The 26518-nt window shown below is 47.9% G+C and overlaps 1 protein-coding gene across 2 annotated transcripts; it reads right to left on the reverse strand.

Moving 5' to 3' along the window:
• Window positions 1–22663: 22663 nt before the first annotated feature.
• On the reverse strand, window positions 22664–25930 carry Tob1 (transducer of ERBB2, 1). 2 transcript variants are annotated; one of them, XM_052756159.1, is made up of 2 exons: window positions 25635–25930; window positions 22664–23870 (listed from the first exon to the last, which is right to left on the reverse strand). In XM_052756159.1, the coding sequence occupies exon 2, from the start codon at window positions 23720–23722 to the stop codon at window positions 22691–22693; it is 1032 nt and encodes a 343-aa protein (XP_052612119.1). In that variant the 5' UTR covers window positions 23723–23870; window positions 25635–25930; the 3' UTR covers window positions 22664–22690. The 2 variants fall into 2 exon arrangements, with proteins under 2 accessions (XP_052612119.1, XP_052612120.1); XM_052756160.1 differs by having other exon boundaries at window positions 22664–24011.
• Between the last annotated feature and the right edge of the window lie 588 nt (window positions 25931–26518).

Consider the following 26518-nt stretch of genomic DNA (forward strand, 5'->3'; position numbering starts at 1 on the left):
GTGGAGGGACACGGTAGATTTTCAGGTCCCCTATGATATATGAGGCTCCTTAGCCGTGGTGCTCAGCAGAGGTCTATGAACTAACTCAGAAAGGCAGCGTGACTTGTCCATAGTCAGAGGCAGAGAGGCCTAGGGCCCTGATGTGCGGTCTGAAGTGCTCTGTGGGGACAGTGGGGGATCAGGGCCGTAGACAAGATCCCGCCTCTGATACTGTGGAGAAGGTGGGAGAGACAAGAGCGGGGAGTGGGGGTGGGGCGTGGGGAGGGCACTGCTCAGCTCTGACTTCTAGACTTCCGGCTGAGGCCTGGTCTCCAGTGTCTTCAGGGGCCTGCTGAGTTCTGACAGTGTTGACACTGGCATTCAGTGCATTTGGTTCCAGGCAGACTTACTGCTGTTCCCCAGACCCCGTCAAGTGTCTGGAACCCATAGCCTAACTGGCCCTCAAAAGAGACACCTCTCTCTTGCAGTTCCCTGGGGATGTCAGGGCCATACCCCAAGGAGGAATCCAGGCCAGGCCCAGCCCAGGCTTGAGGAGGGCGCAAGGAGCTTCTATTTCCTGAGAGAAGAGAGGGCAGGGGGTGGGACCTCCACGCCGTTACTGAAGGACACTGAGCAAGAAACTTAGCCATCAGGATGGCATGACTCATGGTCATTTCCCAACCTGGCCAGGTATCCAATGAGGGCAAGGACTGTCATCCTACTCTGTCCTTAGAGGCCTGAGGACATTGGCTGAACCTGCTTGAAGGCTGCAATGTCCAACAAATAGCCTCAGAGCCCAAGGGGCAAGTGCCCAGTCACTAGTCACAGCTGTTCCGTGGCACTTTAGTTCACTTATACAAACAGGAGTCTAAACTTCACGGTTAGATCCAGTTTGCTGTTCTGCCCCCCCCCCCCCCCCCCCCCCCCCCCCCCCCGTGGAGAGGGAAGTTCAGGGGATCCACCCACAGTGCCGGGCTGACAGTGCAGAAACCACCTAGCCCATGAGACCAGGCTCACCAAGATCTGAATCCAGCCTCTACCTCCCCGCTGCTCTCTCTGAACCTCTTTATGCCTAGCCACACAGCGTGGTAAGCACACGTAGGGAAAACATCATGTTTCTGGTTGTTGTTGTGTGTGCTACCCTGCAGCTGGCTTTATGGGGGACTCAAACGCAGGTGCTCATGCTTATGAGGCAAGCGCGTTAGCACTGAGCTGTCTCCTCAGGCCTGGATTTGTTTTGTTTTGTTTTAGACAGTCTCTCAGTATAGCTCAAACTCACCTCAGCTTCGCTGTGTAGTCCAGATGGGTCTCAAACTCACGATTCTCCTGTCTCAGTCTCTCAAGCGCTGAGATTACAGGCATGCTCGACTATGATGCCTGGCTAGTCATGGCACTTAGGGAGACCTGGGATTCAACCAACTACCTTTGTGAGACCGCAGCCTGGCATGGAGTGGCCCCTTTACCCTGTAAAGATTTCTGGCCAAGGATGGGCCGCAGGACCTAACACCTCCTCTCATTGTTCTGGGCCTTGTGCCTTGGCCGGCTCCTGTTTCTCACAGAGGACGTCTGAAATGAACCCCTCTCATGGCCTGAGTCGGGGCTCAGAAGCTGTGAGTCCTGAGGGAATGGGTGATGGAGAAACTATGGCAATTTCTGACCTGCCGTGTAAGATAGATTTCTTTCTTGAAATGGCGTGGTGTCTTTTCATCTTTGCTGGCCTGGCCTTATGCAATGGCCGACAGTGAGCAGCTTCTCAGGCTGACTTGAGTTCCCAGGGCAGGGGTACCAGGCAACCTGTGAAGGTCCCCTGGCTCAGTGTGAGAGACATGGCCTCAATCCTGCTCCAGGACGCAAAGAACCCAGGGCCATCTGCAGCAAGGCCAGTCCTGCTTCCCTGTTTGTGACAGAGCTCACTCCTCGCCTTCTCAAAGCTGGATGGCTCTCCTTACCACTAGCCTGCTCTCCAGACCTTTTCTTCCCTTCCAATCTATTCAGGCTTGGCTGACACTAGACCACAACTGTCCCCACCACCCCTAAGCTAGGCACTGTGGCTTTGTTTACCCTCCTCCCTCCCTCTTCCTGAACCCCAGCCTCCTGGGACACTCTGCTCCATTGTCTGGCCAGCTGCTCCCTAGTCTGATGTCACCCTCAGGACAGTGGCGCCAGAGAGCCACCCAAGTGCTAGCACAAAAAACCAACTAGGGGAAGGGGACAGTAAGTAGTAACACATAGCCTCGTGGCTGTTTCCCTCGGCTGTGATCGCCAACTGCCCCGTGACGATAACACCAGGCCCACAGAGTTTACTTTGCGGCATCAAGCACCCTCTCCTGTGCTCTACACGGAGACGGCATGAGGCACAATGCCACTGTGTAGCTGGGAAAAATAAGGCAAGGGTAACGAGAAATTTACTTAGCCGTGTGCCAGAGCACAGGGCTACAAATCCAGCACTTGGGAGCCAGAGGCAGGAGGATTTCAAGTTCAAGGCCAGACTTGGCTCCATAGCAAAGTTCCAGCTCAAAAGCAAAGGTAAAACAAGAGAAAAATAAAGAAAGAGGGACTGGGGAGATGGCTCAGTAACAGCATGAAGACCCGAGTTTGGATCCCCAGAACCCATGCAGAAATCTGGGTACAGTCTGTCATCCCTGTGCTGGGGAGGTGGATTCAGGGCGATACTTGGGGGGGCTTGCCCAGACAGCCAGGCTAGCCGAATGTGTGCACCAGGTCCAGTGAGAAGTCCTGTTCCAAAAATGTGGAGGGAGAGAGATGGTTCGGTGAGGAAAAGGGTTTGCTGCCATGCCTGAGTTCAATCCGTAGGTACCACATGGTGGACAGAAAGAATCTATTCCCACAGGTTGTATACACACACACACACACACACACACACACACACACACACACACTGTGGCAATGCTCACCCCACAAACACACAATAAATAAATATGTAAAAAATGAATACAGCCGGGCGGTGGTGGCACACGCCTTTAATCCCAGTACTCGGGAGGCAGAGGCAGGCGGATCTCTGTGAGTTCAAGGCCAGCCTGGGCTACCAAGTGAGTTCCAGGAAAGGCGCAAAGCTACACAGAGAAACCCTGTCTCAAAAAACCAAAAAAAAAAAAAAAAAGAATACATAAATAAATAATAATAAAATAAGGTGGGGGTGACAGAGTCAGACACCTGACACCAACCTCCGGCCTCCACGTGTGCTGGCGAGCACACCTGCATGCACACACAGGTACATGTGCACACACAAGAGACTTTCCCAGGACTACACAGTTGCCAAATGGCAAAGCCAAGGGCTGTGTACTGCTGTTGAGAACTCTGAATGGTTGTGTTACACGGTTTCTACTGGTGTATGAAATATACACACGCACACACACGCACGCACGCAGGCACCCATGTGCCCTGTTCTGCCTGGGTGGGCCGTGACGAGTCCGATCTTGAACCCCGATGCCTCCGCAGAGTGTGGCTCCAGCCAGTCATTCGCAGGCACCTCACCCCAGAGCTGTTTACATCCCGGACACGTGATGAGCTTCCATCCCACGCAACTGCAGTCATGGCCTAGATTCCTGAGCCAGACATTAGCTTTCTACCGCCTCATCCTTCAGCAGGCAGCTCCTTGGGGGAAGAAGGCTCTGCTGTCCCGAGGCTGCCTCAGCCTCTTCTCCAGGCCTGGCCTCCCTCTAGGCTGGTGCTGACCCAAATCGGAATGACAATGACGACCAGGGGCTCCAGGAACACTGCGGGCCCTGCTCAGGGCTCACAAGGGGGTTCGCTGGATGAGCACGGGATCTGGGAGGAGGGCCGTGTGGGGCCACTGCATTTTGTGACTACCATTGGGCCAAGAAGGGTCCCTCTGGGGTCTTCCCTTCTCAGCCCTACTCCGGTATACCTCCTTTTCTTATCCCGTCTCCCCAAGGAGCCTGGGGCTCCCTTCTCCTCCTCTCTAGGGAATGTGTGAGTAATGCAGGCAGGAGGGTGGCAGGGCTCCTGGGTCCTATTCTTGGCTGTGCCCTCATTCTGGAATGTGCCCCGAGGTCAAGTGACACTGCTCACTCGGGCTGTGTCAGGAGGAAGGAAGGATAAGCTTCCAGGAGATCCTCCCAAGGAAGAGTGTAGGCAGGCAGGTGGGCATGCTGGCCAGTCCTCTTCTCCCACATTAGGCTCCCAAACCCCTCAGCCCTTCTACTTCAAGGTCGGGTCGGAGTCTCTGTGTTCATATCCCAAGTTAACTTAGGACAGGGAACCCTGGCATCCAGATGTCTAATATTAATGGTCTCCTTCAAGCTCATTCACATGATGGGAATCCAGGACTCAGTCCCTGTGTGTACTAGTCCAGACTGGCCCAGAGGTGGGGCCCCTTCCCAGCACATCTCTGGGAAGATGCAGGGGTACCCCAACACATCGATGCTATCTGCCCCTTCCAAGTCTTGAGGAAACTGCCAGAGACCTGGCAGGATGAAGTGGTAGCCATTTTAATTCTTTGTTTTCTGGTTTATGGGGAGGGGCCCAGGCAGCTCTGTCTAGCAAGACAGCAGAGGGTGGCGGATGGTGGCTGTCTTGTGTCCTTTGTGTGTGACAGTCAGGAAGCAGGCCCTTCCACAGACAGGGGCAGACAGCTCGTCTTCCTTGTCAGCTTGATTAGATTTGGAAGCACCTAGGAGACACGTCTCTGGGCCTGTCTGGGAGGGTATTTCCAGAGAGATTTAATGGAGGAAGAAAGACTCGCCCTGAATGTGGGCAGCAACATCCCATGAACTGGAATCCCAGACTAAACAAAAGAGGGAAAAAGGAACGCTGAAGGGACAGCCCAGTTGGCACAGTGCTGACCTGGCAAGTGTGAGGACCTTAGTCCATTGCCCAGACCCCAACCCTCAACCCCCAACACAAACCCAGGCATGAAGAGGGAAGCCTGCAGCCCCAGCACTGAGGAGGTCGAGACAGCCGGACTCTTGGGGCTTGCTGGGCATCCAGTCCAGTCTGCTTGAGAACTCCAAGCCAGCGAGAGAGGCCGGCTCAAAAAAAAAAAAGGCGCTGCCTTCCAAAGGCTAACGCCAGAGGCTGACACATCTGGTTTTCACATGTACATGACATGAGCATCACACACACACACACACACACACACACACACACACACACACACACACACACACACACACACGAGCTTTGTGCCGAGGAGAAAGCCAGCTGAGCACCCGCATTCATTTCTTTCTGCTTCCTTACAGTAGGTGCAATGTGACCTGCCCCATCACACTCCTTCTGCTACGCCTTCCCCGCCGTGACGAACTGTGTTCCTTCAAATCCTGAGGCAGACTCAGCCTTTTCTCCCTCAAGTTTCTTTAGTCGGGTATTTTTTTCATAGCCAGCCCTCTTTAAGCTGGCATTATTTTATTACTTTGCCACTTTCAGACCCCACCCTAACCTAGAAGGGAAAAGAGAAAATGCTTCTTGGATTCGCCAGCCCAAGGCCAAGACATTCAGGATATCAATAAGTAGTTATTTAGTGGACGAATGAATAAAGTAAGCCTTCCATGCCTTATGGAGGGAGATGCCTCGCAGGTACCACTTCCCTGACTTTACACACGCTGACTTTGAGACACTAAATGATAAGGGCAACTTCCCTCTGGTCACAGGGTTAAGGAACGGAAGAGCTGACACTGGGTCGGCCTGGCTTTAGCTACGCTTTCCAGCGTGCTCCACATATTTGAGTCATTTTACCTAGAGGCCGAGGCCCTCGGTGGCAGCTCGACTCTCGACTGTCCTTGCCCGACATTTCCATCTGGTCCTAGCCTCTGAGGGGACAGACAGAGCCTTACAGAAGGATTGTGAAGCCGTATTCTGCAGTATACACAGCATTGAGTACACATGAGTGAACTCAAAAGAAACGCAGTTTGAAATGTGGTTCTTCAGTCGCATCGAGCACATCTCAAGGGCCACAGCTCTTGTGTTTTGGGTGACACAGACAGAATCCTCCAGGGTGCTCTACCCAGCACAGCCCTGTCATGGGCTTAAAAGCAGAATCATTTTCTCTGGCAGAGGACTCACCAAAGGGTGCAAGGCATCTCAAGTGCTCCTTAATGCTATGCTTTTGTCCTGCCAAGGACACTAGAGGTTTCCATTTTTAGCCGTCTGCTGGTATGTGGTCTCATGGTCTTACGGCCAACAATACTATATGGGCTATAACACTATACTATAATACTATATAATCACTCACACCGTAGGTAGGCCCTGACTTCAGCCTTGAGATCCTCATATCTTTTCTCCCAGAAGGCTTCCAGATTTTCATGCAAATGAGGTTCTTGAGAAGGAAGAAAAGTCAGTACATATACACATGCATGTACATGTAGACACACACACAGCGCTAACTGTCAGGTGAAAGTGACTACCGAAGTGTGAACTAATTGTAGCAGAGAGAAGCCGTTGATTGGTAGGAACTAGAGACTCAGCCCTCCCGTGGCCTGACACAGTGACATGTGACATGTGACAGCTGCCACCTCCCAAGTGGGCTGACAGTAGGCCGGTTCCTTGGCATGCTTTCAGAGATGCTCAGGTCACACTGTCATCTTGTTTCTTGTGAGGACATCCTGACTAAAGGTCTAAGAATTGCTTTGCTTGTGGGTATTGCTATTGTAATTGTACTGTGTAAGTCTTTAAAGAGGGACCAGCCAGGCTTGGAGATACAAGCCTGTAATCACAGCTACTCATGAGGCCAAGGCAGGAGGATTGTAAGTTCAAAGCCTGCCTGGGATAGAGTGAGCTTAAAGCCTGCTTGGACAGCTTAGCAAGACCCTGCCTCAATATGAAAAATAGAAAGGGGGCCAACAAGATGGCCCAGTGGGTAAAGGTGCTTGCTACCAAGCCTGATCCCTGGGCTCCACGTGGTAGATGGAGAGAAATGTCACCTCAAAGTTGACCTCTGACTTCCATACAGGCGCCATGACACACATGTGTCCCTTCCAAAATAAATCAGAGTGCAATTAAAAATAAATAAAACATGAAAAAGACTAACACTCGTGAGGTTCCAGCCTCAATCCTCAGCTCCTGTCATGAATCAATCAGTAGAAAAAAATAAAGGGACAAGATAGTTTAGCTTTAGGACCGTCAAGTCTCCTTGTGGCCCACAGTGGTTACCAACGCAGAAAGGTCAAGGTTATGAAGGAGCCTGAGTTCCTGGGACAGACTGCCTGGGCTATGTGGCTTCTCGGTGCCTGGGCATCTTCATCTGTAAATGGCATAATGGCAGTAGCCGAGGTGCCCTCCAGAGGCTGACTGCCCTGGGGCCGGTTGCTCCGGTTGGTTGGGAATAATTGCGTTTGTGTGCTTCTGCCGGTGTCTAAAACCAAAACCGGAGAGGGAGAATGGCCCTCTGCCCACAGCTACCTTGGAGAGCAAAATGTCATCTCGTTTGTGGACAAGGAAGGGTCCAGGAGGGGGGCGGCTGGAGAAAAGAAGGGAAGGGGGGAAGAGTGGGGAGAAAGAGAAGAAATAGAGAAAACCCCAGCCCTGTCCGGGCCATGTCCACTGGGTTGGGCAGCTGATAGTCCAATAAGCAGAGATGAGGCAACAAGGTGAGTGGAGATGGGGTGCTCTCAGCCTTTAGGGAGACCCCTCAGGCTATTTCTCCACCCTTCATTCCCAGCTCCAGTGCCTAGGGTCAGGAAGCCCGGTTCTCACTGACTCACTTCAATGACCTTATCTCAGTACACAAGAAGCAGCAGAATAAATGTGCCAACAGCCTCTTAGCCCTGGTATGACCAATAACAGACTCAAAAGGATCTTTTCCAATCATCACAACCAACTATCCCATTCTTAGTAGGACACGCTGGCATCTTAATGAGAGGCAAGTGTTTGTGGATGAACAGAACCCAGCTCCAGTGACACACCGAGGATGACCCAGCTCTGTCCTGGGCCTCCTACAAGGTGGATCCCTCTGACCAATTAAATGCCTTGGTGACAGGCTTGTTTCCATCACTGGGAGCCAGCAGCACTTAATGTGTGCTCCACATGTATTATATCATTAAGTGTTTGTAACCCTGTGAGGTGCATGTTATTCACCCCCACTTAATAGTCTCCTCATTTCAGAGATGATGAAGCATGCTCAGGGAGCTGGAATGATTTGCCCAGGTCCCTGAACAAGCAGGGACCAAGCCTGGGTGGGCCCCCATGACTCTGAAGCCCATACATTTAGCCACATGCATAATAACCTCCGCCATAGATCAGGAATAGAGATGGATGACTCTCTCTTGCATTGGCTTCCTCTCTGATCATAAGCCTTTCTTCCTAGGTTTCTCATGGGAGGACATGTTCAAAGCCAGCTTGACCTCCCCTATGGATTGAAGTTATTCTATGCAAAGAAAGAGAATATGCCTGATATTTATGTATCAAATATGCTTATCACACCAACCCTGACAAGTAACATTTTTAATACTTCTCTAGGGAGAAAATATAAGTCTGAGTAGGTCTGACTGACAGGGTACAACTACTATGAATGAGTTTGGGGTGCAACCTCAAGTCTAACCCCCCAACTCCCCCCCCAGCTTATATGAGTGATATGATCTAGGGGATTTCTCGAGCTCCTTACACTCCTACAGAACACTGTAGCATGAGCTTTTGTGTTACCAGGGAGTCCTGAGCACTCATCCCTGCTGCTAAGTTTGGCCCAAGACCTGGACCAGACAGACACTTGTGCTTTTTATACCAAAGCTGGCTCTGTGTGGACAGACCAGCCATGCTCTCTAAACAGTCTCAGATCTGTGGGAGAGCACGGCTAGCTTGTGAAGGTGTTCTCAGCAGACCACAGAGTGCTCAGCCACGGGAGACACTTGGACACGTTATCCAAGGGGGAAGAGTTACGCGGGGCAAATTCTGCACAAGTTTCATGTAAAGCACTCCCTCCAAAGTTTGTGGGACTTATTTTCCGATTGCTTCTTGTTTTCAAGACAGAGTCTCACTGCGTAGCCCAGGCCTTGTTCATCAGCGCTGAGATTATAGACATGCCCCACAGGCCCAGCTCCAGACCTCATTCTTTTTCTTTTCCTCTTTCTCTCTTCCGTTTTTCTTTCTTTTTTAAACAGTGTCTCGTATAACCCAGGCTGGCCTCAAAATCTTCAGGTGGCTGAGGATGACCTTGAACTTCTAATCTCCTGCCTAAGCAGTGCTAGATTTACAGGCCTGTGTTACCGGGCCTGGCTTAATGTGGTGGCAGGAATCAAATCCGGAGTTTCATGCACGCCAGGCAAGCACTCTGCCACGCACCTCTCTCCTTGGCCCTCCAAGTCTCAGTTTTTGATTTATGTCCCGACTGGAAACTATTTCAGGCAGCCAAACAGGACAGGCAAAACAATTAAGTTTCATAAAGATTTGCTTCCTACACCAGGGCAGGGTGTGGCGATCAGGGTGGTGATGAGGGTGGCACAGGAGAGAGACCTGGGGGGGGGCGGGGGGGGGGGCGCGGGGGGGGGGGGGGCCGGTCTGAGTTTGTGCAATGGATGCTCTTTCCATTGGACTTCTGGGCGGGTGGAACCTTGTACAAACCCTGACATGGCAAAACTCACAGAAAAAGTAAGAAAGCAAGCCACCCCTAGAGGGAGCCTCTTGCCTGAGGAGGTTTTTCCCGGCCCCTCGTAAACTGCAAACCTGTCTTGAGAGGCTGGAATCAGAGCCGTAGCACTTACACAACCTGATCCCTCCCCTCGTTACTGCCGCTTCTGCCCTTGGACTTCCAACCTGTCCCCCATGCCACCTCTGGGTTTGCTGAACAAGGACGTTCTAAACCATCTCTCCCAGTGATTCCCTACAAAGCGTGGAACAGTTGGTGGTGGGGGTTAAGATTTCCAAGTTCAAAGGCTGCTTCTTCCAATTTTGTGTTTTGATGGCCTCCGCCGTTCCCGCAAGGGTCAGCAGCGTGTATTCCCCCTACTGCCCACACGCCAGGTGACCGGGAGCCATGCCCAAGTCTTCTTCAGTTTCTCTTGTCCTTCCACTGGAGCTGGGCGATGGAGGAGGCCCAGGCTTCCCAAGGGACTTCAGTGAACACTTGACCCCCTCTGTACGTCTTTACAACGCCTAGCCTAGAGCTAAGTCCCGTGGTCTCTGTGTGTGGCTCACACTTCCAGTGTGGCCTGGGATATTGACTGGGCTTGTGTACTAACTTCTGCTAGACTGCAGCTCCCTGAAAGCTTTCAAACGGTCTGTAGCTGTATAGCACCAAGGAGGGCCTGACCCAGCAGGTGGCTCTTTGAACAGATTTCTAGAGTGGATACACATCCCACCTAAGCAAGACTTTAGGAACCCGAATGAAATTCTGAGCCCGCGGGAGTCCCTCCCGAGCTGATACATCTCTTTTGCTGTAACACGTCGGAGTGAAGGCCAGGACCAAAGACTTCAGACTGTGAAGTGCTTGTGGCTGCTTCTCAGTCCGATTAGTCAGAGCGCAGTTGTGATGTCAGCAAGACTAGCATCTGGCTTGTAAGCACCTGAGTATGCCTGGCAAAGGCTGGTATTAAAACCAGTTTGGGGTCGCTGGGCACCTACAGGAGAGGGGAAGTTGGAGGAAAGACTATCTTAGATGACCTTCTACCTAAGCAAGACTGGGGTTTTGTTGTTTGTTTTGGTTTTTTGTTGTTGTTGTTTGTCTGTTTGTTTTTGGGCTTTTCGAGACAGAGTTTCTCTGTGTAGCTTTGGTGCCTGTCCTGGATCTCTCTCTGTAGCCCAGGCCGGCCTCGAACTCACAGAAACCCGCCTGGCTCTGCATCCTGAGTGCTGAGATTAAAGGCATGTGCCACCACCGCCCGGCTTTGTTTTTTGAGACAAGGATTCATGTAGTCCAGGGGGAGGCCTCAAACTCTCCAAGTAGCCAAGGATAATCTTGAACTTCTGGTACTACTGCCTTTACCTCCCAAGGACTAGGATTACTGCTGCGTACCACCATGCCTAGTTGATGTGATCTGAGGCTTCACACATGTTAGTTAGACATTCTACTTCAGCTTAGATGGATCTTTTTTATTTTATTTATTTATTTATTTTATGTGTATGTGGGTATACGAATGTGCGTATGGTGTATATGTGTGCATACATGTGTGTGTATACATTTGTGTGCTCCCACAGAAGCCAGAGGAGAATACAAAGCGTGGTGGGGGTTAAGATTTCCAAGTCCTCCTGTAAAGGGTAGTTCATTATAAAGTCTACCTATTAGCCAGGCTTCGTGGTGCACGCATTTGATCCCAGCACTTGGGAGGCAGAGGCAGACAGATATCTGTGAGTTCAAGGCCAGCCTAGGCTACAGAGTGAGTATCAGGACACCCAGGGCTGCACAGAGAAACCCTGTCTTGAAAAAACAATAACTAAATAATTACATGATAGATAGATAGGTAGGTAGGTAGGTAGATAGATAGATAGATAGATAGATAGATAGATAGACAGACAGATAGATAGACAGACAGATAGATAGAGTTGAAGAGATACTTGGCCGATTGAAGGCAACCACTGTAAGAATGGGCTGCAAAATAGAATCCCACAGCTCAAAGCCAACTCTCTTGTGACTCTGTCACAAGCTTTTCATCTCCATTTCTTCCTCTGAAAGGGAGGAATGATACAACTTCCAGAGGCGTGTTCTATAGAGATTGAAATGAGTTCCAGTGCACAGGGGCTTAGAGCAACATCTAACATGATCAGGACAGTGTAAGCACTGACTTAGGCGTGCCCAGCTCCTGAGGTTGGTCATTCCCTCTGGAATCCCAAAGACGTTGTGACTGTGTCAAAATCAGCATTGACAAGGAACACAGAAGACTTCCTACCTTCCTTCAAACTGGGGGAGAAAGGAAAGGACACACACACACACACACACACACACACACACACACACACACACACACGGTCATCAACAGCTGTACGCCTGTGTGTCTCAGACCTTCCCTAAAGTCTCCACTAAGGGATGCTGATCTCTAGGCAGTCCCAGGGTAGTGTGGACAGCACTCTTCAGGTACTCTCCCATTGCTCCCAGACCTGGAGAGCAGAGACAGAATACACACCTATCACTCAACTGGAAGATGCCCCACCCCTTTTTATATACACGCCTAAAGGCTGGGTGTGGCCACACAAACCTGTACTTCAGCACTTAGGAGGTGGAGGCCAGAAAATCAGGAGTTCAAGGCCAGCTTTGACCACATAGCAAATTTGAGGCCAGCCTGCCTAAAAAAGAGAAAAAAGAAAAAAGAAAGGAAAGAAAGGAGAGGAAGAAAAGAAAAAGGCACCAAACAACAAAAATCTCCTAGAAAATCAGGCCACATAGTTCCTTGCATTATGCCCAACTCCCTTTCCACAACACACATCAACGCTTTCTCTCCTCCGATTCTGTGGAGGACTCAGAAAGACACAGCGTTTCTGTCCTGTTCTCAGTCTTCGCTTAAGGAGCCCCTGGAGCCACCTTAGTTTCTAGAGAGGCTGTGGGGGTTGTAGGTATCTTAAGCTGTCTGGAAATGGTTCAGCATCCCCACGGGCGGTTCCTGGAAAAAGGAAGGAATTAGCAGAAAGTAAGTCACTGGTGCTCCACAGAACCTCAGAATAGTAGGTAGCTTACAGAGGACAAGGGCACTCTGGGGAAGGAGTAGGCAAATGGTGAGACATATGCAGAAAATCGGGGTGAGGAAGAACAGGCATGCTCACTCCAAAATAAGGCAAATCCTTACTAGAGATAAAGTGATGGGTGGGAAAGGGTGGTGGGAAAAGCCACCTGAAGAGCCCTTCTATTTGAAGCAAAAAAGTAAAGGCTATTTACTCCTAACAGACTGGACCTGCGTCAACAGGAATCTGGACCCTGTGCTAAGATGGGTAATATATGTATGGGCTTATGATTCCTCGTGTGTGTGTGTGTGTGTGTGTGTGTGTGTGTGTGTGTGTGTGTGTGTGTGTGTGTTACAGATGAGGCTGTTCTTGAAGGCCTGATCTTTCTGCTTTTACTTCCCAAATGCATGCCATCATGCCCAGCTCATAGGATTCCATTTCTTAAGCCTTATTGGTGTAATAATGATAGTATTCCCATCTGTCATCAACACAGAGACCAGGCTAGACTAGTGCATGTCCCTGATTGTCACACTCTGTGGTCTAAAGGAATTATGTATTAATGTGTGTGTTATGGTATGTCTGGTATGTATGTGTGTGTGGATGTAGCACATGTGTGTGGTGTGTGCACATATGTGTATGTGTACACACCTGTGTGTGCAGAGGCTAGAAGGATATCAGGTGTTCTCGATCACTCATCATCTTAACCTTTGAGACAGTCTCTCACTAAACCTGGAGCTAGGATGGTGGCCAGCTAGCCCCAGTGATCTTCCTGTCTCCGACCTCACAGTGCTGGGGATATAAGGTATATGTGACCATGTCAGGTTTTTCTATGTGGCTTCTGGGATCCAAACGCGGGTCTTTATGCTTATGCAACAAGGCTTTTGCCCATCAAGACATGTCTCCAGCCTAATGAAATTGTTTGAAGTCAGCACAACCCATCCTTCACACTCCAAAGAGTCTACGGCACTCTGTTTTTCTAGCTCTCACAATATCAGTGCTAAGGAAGAAAGCAACCCTCAGGAGCTGTAGGAGGCCATATGGAGAACCAGAGCATAAAGGCAGCCGCAATCTTATGGCTGGAAAGGAGGCTTATGTTTGACTTTAAGATTCGGTGTTTAAATTAAAAAAAAAAAAAAGCATAAAAGCAATGTCTAGCTCTTTTCATCTAAGTGACTTTTCCGCAATTATTTTTGCAACACTTGAGTGTATAGACAGAAGGGATGCGACCCATGGTATATGCCAAGGTTTGTCTAAAAATATTGTACACCTGTTCTGTGTTCTGCACACTGGTCATATTTTGTCAGTGAAGTAAGTACTCATAATGCTTGAAGGAATGTGTTTTTCCTTCCAAGTTCTCAATGTTTTTCCCTTCGGTAAAGCAAACCTCCTCCTCCTCCTTTCTACCTGCATTATATATAATCCACTAGAGCCATTATCCACCTGGCGTATCCATCACTAGGGCTGTGTGTAACCACTCCTGTCCTTGGCCCAGTGTTCTTTAAATAGGGACTACCATAATATTTTTTTTTTCACAACAGCATAGAGACTTTCTTTGATTTAGCAAACATTTTGGGCTGCTCCCACAAGGCACATCGTCTAATGTCCTGGTTTTAAGTCAGCTTACCAACTAAAGAGTGCTGAACATTGGTTTCCCTCAGTCTCAAAGCTAGAAACACAGACTCTGTGATATGGAATACTAAGGTGTGAATAGAACAGGACTTAGGGTGTCGCCGTAGAGGTCTCAATTCTCTGCAAATAACTGACTATACCATAAGATGTTGTTGTTAAGGAGACAGGCACGGTGGCCTCATGCCTATATAACCCCAGCTTTGGGGAGGTAGGTAGAAACAGAAGGGTCACCAGAAGTTCAAAGCCAACCCAGTCCACATAGTGCGTTCCAGGTCAGCCAGGACTATGAAATGACACCCTGTCTCAGAAACCCCAAAACCAAACCAGCCAACCAACAAGCAAACAAGACAGGTTTTCAAATAAGGGAAGCAAACACAGCTAACGCTATGGGCTTTGTGGCTTCTAAAAAATGAGAGCCTTTACGTCCACATGTTCTATTAGTTCACTGACAGCTCTGTCTGTCCATCCAGTCTCTTGGCATCTTAGGCTGGCCTGCAACTCGATATGTAGCCCTTGAACTCAAGATCGGCGGGCTTCAGTGGCCCAAGTGCTGGAGTGCTAAATTACATGGGCATGCCATCTGTAATCGATTCACTGACTTTCTATATATATATATATATATATATATATATATATATATATATATATATATATATATATATAGAGAGAGAGAGAGAGAGAGAGAGAGAGAGATAGATATAGATAGATAGATAGATAGATAGATAGATAGATAGATAGATAGATAGATAGATAGTGCATCCTGGGATACAAATTGGCCCTAACCTTGCTAGGCAGCCAAGGATGACCTTGAACTCCTGATCCTCCGGCCACCACCTCTCCAAAGTGCTTGGACTGCAGGTATGCACCAGCACTCCCAGCTTTTTCACTGACAGCTCTTCATGGGGAAGTGATGAGTTCTCACATCCCCCTCTGCACAGCCATGCGGGCTAAGAGAGTCAGTGTAATTAGACAAAGAGTTAGACCCATAACTTCAAGTAGTTTCTGGGCATGAACTGTCTCCTGATTGTTTTCTTTGAAAGTGTGCTTAACCATGAGATCATCCTACAGTTCCAACAGGGGATTCCTCTAAAATATAAAATCTTTTTATATTTTAAAAGGTGTTGAAACCTAAGAGTTTGAAACAGGAGGTGTGTGATTGAGTCCAGCTGATGCTACATAGCCAGACCCCAAAACTTGGCTGGTGAGATGTCTCAATGGGTAAAATAATGATGTGGGTTTGATCCATGGAGCCCACATAAAAGTAGAAGGGGAGATGTGGTTCCATAAAGCTGTCCTCTGACCTACACACACACACACACACACACACACACACACACACACACACACACCACACACACACCACACACACACACAAACATGACACTAAAAAATACTTTTTTTTTTTGTTTTGTTTTTGTTTTTTTCGAGACAGGGTTTCTCTGTGTAGCTTTGCGCCTTTTCCTGGAACTCACTTGGTAGTCCAGGCTGGCCTCGAACTCACAGAGATCCGCCTGGCTCTGCCTCCCGAGTGCTGGGATTAAAGGTGTGCGCCACCACCACCCGGCTCGTTTTTTTTCAAGACAGGGTTTCTCTGTGTTGTTTTGGTGCCTGTCCTGGATCTCGCTCTGTAGACCAGGCTGGTGCTGTGGGATGTTCTGTATGTCAAATGTGTTGCTGATTGGTCAATAAATAAAACACTGATTGGCCATTGGCTAGGCAGGAAGTATAGGCAGGACAAGGAGGGGAATAAAGCTGGGAAGTGAAAGGCTGAGTCAGAGAGACACTGCCAGTCGCCATGATGACAAACAGCATGTGAAGATGCCGGTAAGCTACCAGCCACGTGGCAAGGTATAGATTTATAGAAATGGATTAATTTAAGCTGTAAGAAAAGTTAGCAAGAAGCCTGCCATGGCCATACAGTTTGTAACCAACTCTCTGTGTTTACTTGGTTGGGTCTGAGCGGCTGTGGGACTGGCAGGTGAGAGAGATTTGTCCTGACTCTGGGCCAGGCAGGAAAACTCTAGCTACAGGCTGGCCTCGAACTCACAGAGATCCACCTGGCTCTGCCTCCCAAGTGCTGGGATTAAAGGTGTGCACTACCACTGCCCGGCTAAAAAATACTATAAAGGCTAAACAAGGTGACAGACAGACATCTCTGATGGGATGGGAGATGGAAATAAAGTCAGGATAGTCGGCTGGAAGTTCACAGAGCAGCTAACATGGACTTCCACAGCAAGAACACTCAGCAAAGCAACAGAAATTAAGAGAGACTCTGCCTCAAAAACATAGAGGACCTGCATGATGGCCCAGCAGGTAAAGGCACCTGATGACCTGAGTCATCCTGGAACCCACATGATAGAGAGAAATGAATCCTGTAAGTTGTCCTCCAGCCTCCTCAAGATTACCCACACATACAATTTTTTAAAATTAAAAAGTATATAAAAGTCTTCAAACTCAAATATGGAGGAATGACTAGGAGAAGCTTGTTGCTTACAAGTTAAATTCCATCAATAACAAAATTGGTGGTCAAACCTAACCCCCCCAAAAACCACTTTAAGAGTCCAATCAAATCCTAACCAACCCTAAAATTTATATAGCAGGAATCTTTGTATAACAGGATTCAATCCACATATTTTAAAAGTGGGCTTTCCTGTGTGTGTGTGTGTGTGTGTGTGTGTGTGTGTGTGTGTGTGTGTGTGTACATGCATGTGTGCACACTCGAGCATGGCCATACATCTAAACATGTTCAAAACTAATAGCAACATTAGAGGGTATAGAAGAAGTTCATTATCATGCTTCTAAAATGTAGCCAGTTTCCATTTTAATTAAAATATTCTTGAAGGATTTTTTTTTCCAAGAACAAATGAGAGTTTTTTGTTTCCTCATGCTTCAAAAGTCAAAGAATATTTATCAGATCCCTGACACACACACACACACACACACACACACACACACACACACACACACACACACACAAATCATGTCTTACAAAGGTTTGCCTTTGGGAAGCTCTTTAGTAATAGTAATTTACAAACAAATCACAGGTGCTACAAATGTATTATTGAAGATTACTTCAGGAAGTTACTTTGCCTTTCCTTAGAGTATTTATCAAAAAGCACAGCTAAGGAATAAAAATAGCCTCAGAAGTCAGCGAGTTTTAGTTAGAAGTAGTGTCGGATTAAATCTACGGCCTTGAGCACAGGGAACTCACACAATGCTTATAAGCTGAGGGAAATGGGGCTAGAAAGACGGAGCAGTGGTCGAGAGGCCATTCCGTTCTTGCAGTACTTTGAAATACTCTATTTTTGGCAAAGCATCACCATGACCTCTGAGCATGGTGCTATTGTCCGCATATAGTATCCCCCAAAGTCCATCTGTTAAAAGTCTTGGTCCTCAGCATGGACCCAGTTGGGAGCTTCTGTGGGCCTTTAAGAGGTGGCATTCATTAGGAGGCTCTTAGGTCCTTGGAGCCGGACCCTTGGAAGGGGCTCATTGGACTTGAATCTTCTCTCTTCTTAACTCCTGATCCCCCACCCCCTGCCTCCACCCCGAATGCTGGGATTACAAGCATGTGCAACCACTACCAGCTAAACCTTTTCTCAGTTAATAGCCTCAATAATGAAAAAGTGATTGCTGGGCGGTGGTGGTGCACACCTTTAATCCCAGCACTTGGGAGGCAGAGGCAGGCGGATCTCTATGAGTTCGAGGCCAGCCTGGTCTCTAAAGTGAGTTCCAGGAAAGGCGCGAAGCTACACAGAGAAACCCTGTCTTGAAAAACCAAAAAAAAAAAAAAAAAAAGTGATCAACACGTGGCTAAATGCCCCCCATTAGACCCTTCAGAGAAAGACTTCGGGAAGAACTTTTACAAGTCATGTGTCTGGAATATCAAAGATAAGTTAATTTCTCTTGACTTCAAGTCACAATAGCAACTAATCTGAGGGAATACGGTTTAGCATTTAAGGGCACGACCCCTGCCATGACCACCCCAGTTTGAATCCCAAGTATGTCACTTACTGACCATGCAATCTTAAGCCAAGCTCTGTGTGCTTCAGTCTCTTCCCCACCCCCACCCCGCATGGTTTGTAAACTGGGTTAGAACTGGGCCTGGCACACAGAGTGCTGTAGAAGTATTTAACTGGAGCATTTATAAGGTTTTTAAAACACAAGTGCATGCCTCTTCCAGTTGCATGCACAGACATCGATTCTAGATCTTTCCAAAAGAGGAAAAGATTTTCCAAGTATACCACAGAAACGAAAGAAATCTGATCTCTAGTGACCTCCCGGAACACTGAACAATGTCATGGCCCTTACTCAGCAGCAACAATTTCATGCAGCCTTCTAATGAGTCTGTTTTCCTCATCTCTTACCCTGGAGAAACCTAGCTTGGGCAAAGGTAGGCATTCCAGCCAGCCAAGGGCAGAGAGAAAGCCTTCTTCGTCTGTGGGTTTTGCAGCCAGGAATTTACCACCTACAAGTAGAAAATACTTGAGAACTTTGTTTTTATTCAGTATGTATAGTTATTGCCCCTAAACAATGTAGCATAACAAATATTCATATGGCATTTGCAATATATTAGGTATTATAATCTAGAAATGATTTAAAGTATATGGGAAGATGTGCATGGAGCATATGAAAGCATCACATCCTCTATATTAGGGCTTTGAGCATTCCCAGATTTTTGGAATGTGGTGAGGTTCTGGAGTCAATCCCTTAGGGATACCAAAAGACAACTGTATAATTTATATTCTATGCCTATGATGTTTTCTATTTGTATATGGAACAGGTATGGAGGAAAGTCTCCAGCCAGCACTTTACTTCATCCAAAGAAACATATCTCATTTTCTATGTTACAGTGACTTTTTTTAATTGTTATTTTTTGTTTTGTTTTTACAAGACAGGGTTTCCCTATGTAGCCCTGGCTGTCCTGGAACTCACTCTGTAGATCAGGCTGGTCTCTAACTCTGAGATCTGCCTGCCTCTACCTCCCGAGTGCTGGGATTAAAATTGTGCCTCACAGCCGGGCGGTGGTGGTGCACGCCTTTAATCCCAGCACTCGGGAGGCAGAGCCAGGCGGATCTCTGTGAGTTCGAGGCCAGCCTGGTCTCCAAAGCGAGTTCCAGGAAAGGCGCAAAGCTACACAGAGAAACCCTGTCTCGAAAAACCAAAAAAAAAAAAAAAAAAAAAAAAAAAAAAAAAATTGTGCCTCACACCTGGCTCTCAAATGACTTATTTTTAAATAACCTAAGCCCTGAAGGTTACATTACTCCCAGTTAAGATGGAGGTACCTAAGTATCTCTGTGAATGAAATTAACACCAACATACATTTAGAAAAACATCTTCAGTGTCAGGGTAACTTTAGCTTTTCTTCAAAAAGGAAATAAACTTGCCACGACAGATGAACATCACTGCAGTTGGTGAGGAAGCATTTTGACTGTAGAAGGTCGTGTGCTTTGTGTGGTGATACACACCTGTAATTCCAGCACTTGGGAGGCAGAGGCAGGAGGATCAGGGGTTCAAGGCCATCATTAGCTATAAAATGAATTGGAAGTCAGCCTGGGCTACTTAAGACCTTACTTCAGAAAATAAGATTTCAGAGAAGAGGCAGAACAGGCAGGATACACTGAACTCCGAAGCTATCATTTCTTCCTCCCTGGGTAGAGTGCGACCTGGAAAGTCCGTCACACTCCAGGGTTGGGCACTCAGCCGCTGCTTCAAGATCTACAGTTACTGGAGCCAAAAAGATGGGGCAGACTTATGGAAATAACTTCTCAAACTCTAAACTGAAATAGTCTTCACACAGAAGCCCCAAGACTGATGACACAGTGAGAAGAAAGATCTAGAATTAAGCTTTTCTAAATGTGCCAGACTAAGTTCCTTTAAGACAATTTCCATTCCTAATGAGGAAAAAAAAAAATGCATGCAAGCAGGGCCTTTGTTCATTTTCTTAAAGAAAACAAAAAACAAACTAAAAAACCCCAAACACTCAGACACTAAGCTCAAATCAAGTTTTCCTGAAACCAATCAAGATAAAATTTTGAGTTCATCTTTCTAGAGCACAGATTAATATGAAGGTTCCAAGTTGACTTTTCCCTAAGAGCTGAACCATTCACGTCCAATCTCTATAAATTCTTTTGTCTACGTTGTCAAGCTGCCTTACCCTGTTTTGAAAAATAGTCAGCTCTTTTTTCTTCCAAGTTAAAGTTATGATAACTTCACCGAAGTTTCTGTCAACTGGTGTTTAAAACTTTTAAATTACCGTTTTATTCACACTGTGATCCCCAAAGCTAGGAACTGGTGACCTGGTCACTGTGAGGCTCCACTTGCTACTCCAATATTTCTTCATAGCCTCATTCTGTCCACCACGGACAAAGGCCTCACCATGGAGCACAATGAGCAGTTTGGTTCTGTTATTTCAGTGCCTGTTGCCTTAAAACTTTTATTGCTCTAGACAGCTTGGGCGACAAAAGGCTTTTGTAGGCTTGTGTCTAAAACCTTCATTTCACTGGTAACCCAGACAGTGCTGGTGCCTGACTATAAAAGCAGGGCTGTTCTTCCCAGTTCAAGACAATTTTCTCACCAACATGTATCAGCAAACATTTAAACAATGAAATGACCGGTCCCAAAGGTTTTGTTTTAAAAGACAGGGTCTATGTAGCTCCAGCTGGCCTGGAACTTGTTGAGGACCAGCCTTTCCTGGAACGCAGAGTTCTGAGTCTGCCTCAAGTGCTGGGATTAAAGGCATTTGCCACCACAATCTGCCATTTTAAAAGTGTTTCAATTCATCAGCCAAAAAAATGAAAAATATAAAAAAAATTTAACAAAATTCTACAGCTTCAGGCATTATAAATAATCTATAAAGCCCCCTAACTAGATTGGATGCAATCTGCAAAGATAAATAACAGTATGTGAACATTTTACTGGGAAAAGGCACATAAACATTAATATTTAGCAAGTTTTCCAACTGTCGATGGTTTTAATCCTAAATTCTCTCTAGCCACAAGCAATGGCTGAACATAAAGGATTAGGAAGTAAATCTTTTGAGGGTAGGTCAGCTGCTTTTACTAGTGTTTTCTGAGCTCTCTCTCCATATACATTTCCAATAAATGCTGTCAGATTGTATGACTTCATCCCATCACCTCTCTCTCCGTTAACATTTTAAATAGCAATTGCTATGAAGTAGGACTGACCAACCTTACCGTTCCTAACACTGGATGAACCAACCTGAGGAAGGTTGTTACAAAACGAAGAGGGGCCCCCAAGCATTGGTTAGTCCACCCTAATTTGAGTAGGATTTTATTTTAAAGAAAGGGTGTCGGGGTTGGGGATTTAGCTCAGTGGTAGAGCACTTTCCTAGCAAGCACAAGGCCCTGGGTTTGATCCTCAGCTAAAAAAAAAAAAAAAAAAAAAAGGGTCTCATGTAGCCCAAGGTAGCCTTAAACTATGTATCCAAATATGACCTTGAACTTCGGATCCTCCCGCCTCTACCCTGAATGCTGGGACTAGAGGCATGCATGTACCACTTATATTTATAGGGTGCTGGGGATCAAACCCATGGCTTTTGCATGCTAGGCAAACAATCTACCAAGCTACACCCCAGCTCTGGCAAACCCTTGACCAGCCAGCAGAGCCCCAGCCTTCCACTATTCCTGTGAATGGAGTCAGATATTCCTTCTTCATGAGCATGTATTACCTAACTCCAGCCACAGACTTCTAGCAAAGGTTTAAAACAAAGACCACACAATAGGCATTTTTAATTTTAAAGAATTTTAATACAAACTTAATATAAACTATTTCAGTCCCTCTTAACATGTAAGACACTGACTCAAAATACTTTTATACCGTTTTTTTTCAAGTATTGCACAATATAGGTACAAAATTAATATTTACGATTACATTTTCTTCCATAATATATAGCAAAAATCTTTAAACCTTTAACAGAAAATACATTTTTTTGAAAAAGCAAATATTCGTACATTTTAATTCCACCACTAAAGGAATATCCTGTACACAATTTCAGAATAGTTGATGTCTTTAAGATGGATATTTTACAATTTCAGTAAAAAAAATACAACATGAAGCTGCTATCACAGATCACTATAGTAAAAAGATAGAAATGCAATACCGTGTCGTAGAAACAATATATATATCCTCTGATATTTTACAAACTTTGTACTAAATTAAATTATACAATTAGAAAAGACCAATAAACCCACTTATTAGTGCCAATTTTTTATATAAAAAAAAAAAATCAGCCATGTCCTTGCTATATCTTAAATACTGTAAGAGGCAATATCTGAGAGTATACTTTAAAATATACAGTCAGTATAAAATAACTTTGTGCTTGGTTGGCAAATGAAAAATGATGCATGTTTTATTTTGTAACCAAGCTTGAATGTATCCTTACTATAAGCTTTAAAAAAAAAAAAAAATCTCAAGGAGGCAAAAAAAAAAAAAATTCCCCCCTTGGGCCGATGCATTTTAACTTGTACGATACATGTTCTCTCTTTTGTTTTTGTTTTTTTTTTTAGTTAGCCATAACAGGCTGGAATTGCTGGTTAGAATACTGCATGTTATTTAAGCTAAAATTCAAGCCATCTACGAAAGACTTCTCGTTGAGGCCTCCGTAGGCCGCAAACACATCAAAGGCATTACTGTACTGGAGAGGACTGAGGTTAAGGGGGCTGTCACCTGGGAACATTCCATTGGTACTACTACCTTGACCCTGCATATTAGGAAAAATGAATTCCTTGGCATTGGGAGACAGAGCAGAGGTTTGCTGCTGCTGCTGTGGAGGTGGTGGTGGAGGCGGCGGCTGGGATGGCTGCTGCTGCTGCTGTGGCTGAGGCTGGCTGCCCAGGCCCAGCCCATACAGAGAGTGCATTGAGGAAGAGATGGCTTTCTGCTTCAGGAGGTCGTTCACATTCAGGCCGAGGTTGATGGGAGAAGTACGCGCTACCTTGCTGCTACGCCCACTGTTCTTCATTTTGGTGGAGCCGAACTTGGTGGCAGCAAATGTGGCCGTGGTAAAGGTTAAAGGCTGAGTGGACCGGGGCATGAAGGTAGGGCTGACAGCAGCAGAGTGACCAAAGGGAGGCGATGGAGAGCTGGACACTGAGGAGGCTGGGTCACTTATGGGCATGAAAACCTGGGCCTCTGGGTTAAAGCTGTTTTTGATCTCCTTATCCAGCTCACATCCATTTTCATTATTGTCATCCACATAGAGCACCTTCACTGGTCCCTTTTCACCAATTTGGTAGGAAACCTCAAATGGGTCGATCCAAACGCTAAGATCCTGTGGCAGATTGCCACGAACATCATCAATGTCCAAACCACTCTCTTTGGACGCTTGTTCAATCACTGGGTCCACTTTCTCCCCTACATGTATACATCTAAACCCTGATCCTTTGTATGGCTTTTCAGGATACCAGTGCCCTTCATATTTCTTCTTAAGAAGTCTTTCAAGCTCTTCACCAAAAATGTTGACACGTCTCCTGGGAAGCTTATTGTACAAGTATGAAATGATAAAATTTAGTGCTACTTGGATTTCAAGCTGCATAGCTGCGTTGCCACAAAAGTTAGGTTTGTTTCAACTCCTCCACCAGAAAAATAAAATTTTAAAAAATCAGTTTGTGGCAGAGAAACAAATTCTCATTCAAAGCGCTGGTATTAGTAGATTTATCCTTCAACCTTTCGTGGTCTTGTTCCTTTAAGAAAACAAAACAAAAGCAAAGACGTCCAAATAAGATCAATGTAGTAGCTCCAAAGCTTTTTACCCAAAGCAATTTCACTTTTGAAAATGTCTTTTGAAAATGTTCTAGCCAGGCTAGAAAACCTGGAAAATATCACTGCAAAATAAAGGGACAGACAGGAAAAAAATAAAAAATAAAATAAAATCACTGAATTGAAAAACGATTCACAGGTAAAACAGCATTTTAAGCTACTGTATACTGCTTCCCAGCAGAATTTAAGGCACCTCCAGATTATGTACCTTCCTTTCTCTCAACTGTCCCAGTGTGTACGAGGAGCTGTGTACTGCGCTCACCCACCCACATACACACTCCACTTTACAAGTTGGTCATTAGTTTTCTCGCTATTCACCATTTTAGAATTGACTCTTTTATCTTAGTTCATTTTGGTAACATCACATTTAAATTTGTTCTATGTTAAATATCTGGGAATGTTGTAAGTTACAAAAATTATTTTTAATTTTCAAAGTACATGATGCTAAAATTAAAGGTCCTAAATGAACTGTCACCTTGGTAAATGATAGAAACCAAATTATCTCCTATAGTTTTAACTATGCCAAGGACACTCACATAACTGCTCTTTCAGAGCCTTTTTCTTTTTATTGTGTATTGTCCCCCCCCCCACCCCCTTCTCATTCTGAAATTCCTCTCAGCTGCAAGGATAAGAAAAACAAGCAGCTTAAAACTCTTATTGATTACTCTGTTTAAAGGGCAAGGTTTCTCAGTTTTATTCTAATTAAAAAAACAAAAACAAAAGCAAACAAACAAAAAACACCTCCTTCCCTCTCCGGATAAAACGAACAGCCCCTAGAGAGGCTTGTACGATAAGGTCGACCTTTAAACGTTTGCTGGATCAGCACTGGGTGGGGATAAGAAAAGATCAAGGGCAAACAGAGGTATTTCCAAGGGAGAGCTATTTGTATACCGAGGTTGATCAAAAGGGGCATTTAAAACAATCAAGCTGGTGTTAATCCGTCTGTTCCATTTTCCATATTCTTGGTGACAAAGGGCAAAGAATCTTTCGTGTTGCCCCCAAACTACACTTTCCAAGCCGAAAGCCGAGTGCCGGCAGAGAGCGCAGATTCAGCTGGATTGCTTAAAGGTGCAGCCGAGCCCAGGCAGGCTGGGTGGAAGGTAGTTTTTAAAGCAACGCCTTAAGACAGGACTGTGAAGAATTACATAAACAGCCAGTTGGGTCTCATTAGATTTCTGCTCACAGCGCCGGGAGCCCGAGCGCTACGGCAGCAGAAACAGCCAGAGGAGGTGGAGGAGGAGGAAGACTACTAGCCTTGCTCGGGGAGGAGGAGCTCGGCCCCGGGAAATGGAGAGCAGGCTCTGCGGCCGCCCCGAGGACGCGGCCCCCGACACCGGCAGGTCGCGGCGCGGGCCGCCCTGCCATCCCCTCCCCCGCCGTAACCTGACCCTGCCTTCCCCCCCTCCGCTCCCCGCTCGAGGCTCCTGGGACCCGGCCAGCATCCCAGAGCACCGGTCCCGGCCCGATCCCAGTACTCCGGCGCCCCCTCCCCCCTGCCCGGGCGCCGCTCGCTCCCCACCGCCGGTGTTCCCTCCTCCCGGTCGCCCTCCCGTCCGCCGAGCCTCGGGGCCGGGCCCCCCGGAGCCACTCCATTCCCTCGGGTCCCCGCGGCCGTCCCTCCGCACCCGGGCTCGCAGGGCGCTGCAGCCCCTCCCTCGGCCCCCGAGCCGCCGCCCCGCCGTACTTACAGGCTGCTCCGGGGCTGCGGCCGCCGCCGAGCCGCGGCTGGGCGGGGGAGAAGGGGCGGCGGGCGGGGGCGCGGGTGGGTCGGGAGCGGCGAGGCGGCCGGGTGCAAGACGTCGCCACCGCCGGACGCGCGACGGACGCTTCGGGCGGGCCCGGGAGCTCGCTGCTCTGGCTCTGGGGTGGAGGCGGGGGGGACGACAGGCTCAGACGAGCGCGCTCGCTTCTCCACACAGCCCGGCGGCCCGGCCCTGCGTCCCCGTACAGCGCCCTCTGCGCGCCGGGCCAGAGCTTCGCTCCTTCTGCCGCGGCGCGCGCCCCGCCTCTCGTTTTATAGCCTCCTCCCCGCCCCCAGCCTCCGCGGGGGTGCGCGCCGCTCGCGTCACAGTCCCGCCCTCCCCACCCCTCACCCCGGGGCCGCGCCGACCCCGCCCCTGCCCTGCCCCCCCGACGCCATTGGCCAAGTCCCGCCGGCCCACGTCCCGACGGCCGCCGGGGGTGGGGTGGGGGGGTGGCCACGCCCCCCAGGCAGCTCGACGACCAATGAGCCGACCATTCCGAGAGGCCCGGGGCGGGGTTAAGGGGGGACCTTGGAACGGGATTGGAGGAGGGCTGTAGGGGGTGGGGCGGCTGGGCGCCGGGGACTGAGGGGGAGGGGAGCGGAGCAGGTGGCGGCGCGGCGGGGGCCGGCCGCGAGGCGAGGCCGGGGTTCGGGGAGGGAGGGCAGAGAACACGGAAAAGGCTGCTTCCGAGTGAGACTGGGGCCGAGGAGAACCCAACTCCCAGGCGAGCTGTCCTGTGGGTCTCCAGCCCACCCCCGGGTGACCCGGACTCGTGCGCCCGACTCATTGAGTATTAATCCCCGCAGGGCCTAGGCCAACCGCCACCC

Source organism: Peromyscus californicus, unplaced genomic scaffold (genome assembly GCF_007827085.1).
Source record: "Peromyscus californicus insignis strain IS unplaced genomic scaffold, ASM782708v3 Scaffold_3__1_contigs__length_106647218, whole genome shotgun sequence".
NCBI lineage: Eukaryota > Metazoa > Chordata > Mammalia > Rodentia > Cricetidae > Peromyscus > Peromyscus californicus.

Excerpts from the sequence above, each read along its gene's own strand:
- Tob1 (XM_052756159.1), bottom strand. The coding sequence starts at position 23,722 with ATGCAGCTTGAAATCCAAGTAGCACTAAATTTTATCATTTCATACTTG.